Genomic DNA, 4,190 nt, shown 5'->3' on the forward strand with positions numbered 1-4,190 from the left:
CCTCATATCAAAGCCTGCGCTTATAAGACCCTAGCACGTCCGATACTGGAATATTGCCAAACGGTATGGGATCCCTACACCCAAAACAACATCAGAACTCTTGAAGCCGTACAAAGAAGAGCTGCGCGTTTTGCCCTTCGCCGTTATCGGAGGCAATCAAGCGTATCCCATATGTTGACTTCGCTTGATTGGGCCATGCCGGCATATGTTCTACAAAAGCCAGAACAATCTCGTCTCCTCCGAGATGCCCCTCACCTCCAAGGGACGCAAGACATCAACCCGTACAGAGAACAGTCAAGCCTTCCAAATCCCCCCTCAAGAACTGATTACCACCTAAATTCATTTTGCATCAAAACAGCACGTGAATGGAACACCCACCCAGAATGCACTGTCCAGGCCAAAAACCTTGAAGCATTCAAGGCTGCCCTCCACACTACCACCGTTCATAAACTCAAATCAAAGCTACAGGAGTAGCGCCCCTGCCCATTGAGTAGCCAAAGCCAGTCATCAGCCTGCCACAACGACCTATTCCAGGATGATACTCTGACTCCGTGCCTGAGCCCTCAACTTAATGAGGTTTGGCACTAGGATGAAGAAGAAGAATACGAAAAATCATTAACGTATCTAATTAATATGCAATTGATCATTGATATATCTTAGGAGAAGTCACCAAATCTGATGGTTCTAGGGCAAGACGTCCAGTGTTATCTAAGGTCAAAGTTGGCGCTGGGTTTATCTGAGATCAAAGTTCGTTCTGAATAGGGTTAACTTCGCTCATTTACATAAACTTGCTGTCATGTAAATTTTTGAAAATGTGACCAAGTGACGGACACCACATTTGGCGTGAGTACCTTCCCCTCCCCTCCCCTACCTTAATCTAGGGTTAATTAAAAGTATATCATGACTTGCTACCAGATCCTCAGCTCCTTGTGTAGGGTATCCTAAGTCGAAGGCCAAGTGGTTCCTGGTGCCGTCCCACGTTACATTACAGTAGGGAAACAGCACCTCAGACAGGTTTCTGTATTTCCATGGATCTTCCAAGAAGGTCTTGACAGGATTTGCAGATGACGTAATGTTTAACAGTCGAGGAAGACTGTAGAAGCGCATGCATGACTTCAGGTGACTAAGAGGTTCTCGAATAAGAGCTGTTTGTAAGGCAAGAGAGTGCATTTCCGAGTCAGCGCACAAGAAAACCTAGGTAATCCAATCATATATTGTTAAAACCCACAAGCTTTAATTGTGTGCAGTTTTGCTCAGTCATAGAAAAAATAAAAAATTACTGAAATTGCAACTGATAATGTCTTTAAAATTTTTTTAACAGACACGGACATGAGTTATTACGATGTAACATCTGTCTCCTGAAGGAAAACATGTTACAACACAATATAGTTTTTCCAAATAATTTCAAATTCCCTTTTCACTGGGATATCACTTAAATACTATATTTAAATCCACTTCAAGTTACTTTAGTATTCCATGCAACAACAACAAACATCTCTAATTACTTGTTTAATTAGTTAATTGTGTTATAATTGTACAAAAATTAGCCATAATTTTTGGATACACAGAAATTGACTTATCTAAGCCTGAATTATCATAGCCCAAACCTAAAGAAAACCTTAGTGACCCTTTCTTCGAGATTCGCTTAATGCGCATTTCAATTATACAACGCTTTTTATTATCAGCAGAAAATTCTCCGGCTAGAAAAGTATTTATTAACACGGGAGAACGTGTGGCCATTAAAGGAGTACTGAAGTCCAGAAGGAAGTGTCATTTTCCGGTAGATTATGCTGCAATGAATATATAACTAGCCGACTTTTTACATGATTTGCGCGACGCATGTTTGTAAAGCGATATTAATATTATTTTCCCCCATGCTAAACCACATACATCCGGGAACTTTTGATTATGAAGCTCAAACACTTCAAGTCAACATAAACATTTTGGGCCGAGACTATAGGAGACAAAAACACTAATAAGCTGGTTATTGAGAACCTACGTGCTGTACTTTGCTTGACCTCTAGCTTGGATACTAGAAATTCAGGATGTCTAATGCAGTGAGCTGACAGTTTTATCCTGTGTGTAGATTTTTCTCAACTTATTTGCATGTACATATTAATTGAACAGTTCATTAGTTTACATCGCTTATGAAAAAATAATTAGATAACGCCATTTTATTTCATCGTCAATATTTTCTGCATTAATGAAGGGCGATAAGGACACCTAGAAGGGCAATGGTTGGTAAGATATCAAAGAACACAAAACAGTGCGATTTTCTCTTATCGCCCCGAAAGTAGGTCTGTATGTTTATGTTTATATTTATTAGGAATCTCCATTAGTAATACAAAGTTTGTTTATTACTAGTCTTCCTGGAGTCCTTTACATTTAAAAGATGAAATATAATCAATTATGAACTTAATAGCGATATGCCAAAAAACAGTTACTCAAGCAACTGGATATGATTTTGAAAACGTCAGACGTTTCAGCTAGTATCCACTAGATTTCGTCAGTGACTGAGAGACCAGAGGGGAAAGCAGGTTTATATACTCAACCTGTTGATTGATATGCAAATAAAGTGAAGAAAAATTTTTGGAAGTCGAAAAAGGAACAAAAGTCAGACAAGTCAAGACAAGATGATGCAAATTGGTCTGAAAGCTCCTGTTATACAGGACAGGAGCTTAAGTGTTGTCTGTCCTCGGGGCTGGGAGTGCCAAATCCCAAGTGCCGGAAAGATCGATCCGTAGCCCCCCCTTCCCTGTTGAGGGTGGGGTTGTACATTCTTTCATATATTGCCTCTTTCACACCCCGTTCCCACCAGCGTGTTTCGCGGTCTAAGACATCCGTGGACTCGAGTTTGAAAGAGTGACCCTGGTTGTGTTGTAGGTGGTGGAAAATAGCTGAGGAGTAGCCGTTGGCACTAGGTCGGCAATGTTCTTTGTACCTTACTTTAAGCGGTCGACTTGTCTCTCCGATGTAGGTGTTGTTACAATTGGGCTCCTCACATTTGAGTCTGTAAATAACATTCGCCTTGGTACCCTTGTGAGGTCGGTCCTTAGGGTGTACCAGTCTTTGTCTGAGGGTTGAGTGAGGTTTGAAGTTAGTGGCTATGTTGAAGTTTTGGAAGATCCGTCGGAGTTTCTCAGATACTCCTTGGACATACGGAATAGTGATGTTGGCCTTGTTTTTGTTGGTCAATGGTTTGCACTTCTGGGTTTTCTTAGACTGATCTGAAGGTTTGAGCGCTTTGTTGAAAGTCCAGTTTTGGTAGCCACATTTAGCCAGGGCACCTCGGAGGTGTCTTTGTTCGTCAGTTTTGGCTTGGTCTGAAGTGACAATGTTGTCTGCACGATGGAAGAGAGTTTTGATCACTGCTAGTTTGTGTTCCAAAGGGTGGTGGGAATCAAAAGCCAGGTACTGATCAGTGTGGGTTGGTTTCCTGTACACTTCGAAACGAAGGTTACCATCTTCCTCTACGATAGTTTTGGTGTCTAGGAAAGGGAGCATGTTGTCATGGCTTGGCTCCTGTGTGAACTTGATGTTGTCATCTATCTGGTTGATGTGGTCAAAGAAGTCAGCAGCTACCTTCTTTTTCAATCTGCACCAAGTGTCATCTACATATCGAAACCAGTTGGCCGGGGGAGTGTCATTGAAAGTGCTGAGGGCTTTGTTTTCAAACTTCTCCATGTACATGTTTACAACAATTGGTGAGACTGGTGATCCCATAGCACAGCCATCGTATTACCTGGATGTCTAACCTTCATCGACGTATGAACTTAATAGCTACAGTTATATACAACAACAACAGCGTAAATAGCAGTATAACAATAACAATCTTAACACTAGAAAGGCCAATATTTGCTTTGGAGCAAATACAGCGATGGGTTCACCACATTTTACGACATGGCAGGGAAAGAATGAGAAACACAAGGGAAAACAATGATTTACATTGATATAACTATAATATGAAGTAACATACAACTAAAACAACAGTTGGATAGCTATTCCCTACTTTATTGGTTAGGATTTTTAATTGCATAATGCAAACTGTTGATTTTCAAAATAAATAAACGTTCATGCCCCGCATTCCAATGCTGGAGCAGAAAAGCTTGAAATACCTACCAAAACACTTGAATAAAGACATACTGTCAGTATGGAAATGCTCTGTGCAGGTGTTAATCAAGTTAAATCCC

General features: G+C 40.8%; 1 protein-coding gene across 1 annotated transcript in view; it reads right to left on the reverse strand.

Annotated features, from left to right (window-relative positions):
• Nucleotides 1-4,190, reverse strand: part of LOC109473187 — a 21,749-nt gene that overhangs the window by 7,900 nt on the left and 9,659 nt on the right. Inside the window, exon 7 of the mRNA XM_019773071.1 lies at nt 913-1,145. Coding sequence (XP_019628630.1) covers nt 913-1,145 — 233 coding nt within the window. The remainder of the gene's footprint in view (nt 1-912; nt 1,146-4,190) is intronic.

Source organism: Branchiostoma belcheri, unplaced genomic scaffold (assembly GCF_001625305.1).
Source record: "Branchiostoma belcheri isolate BF01 breed outbred unplaced genomic scaffold, Haploidv18h27 scaffold100, whole genome shotgun sequence".
Classification (NCBI taxonomy): Eukaryota; Metazoa; Chordata; class Leptocardii; order Amphioxiformes; family Branchiostomatidae; genus Branchiostoma; species Branchiostoma belcheri.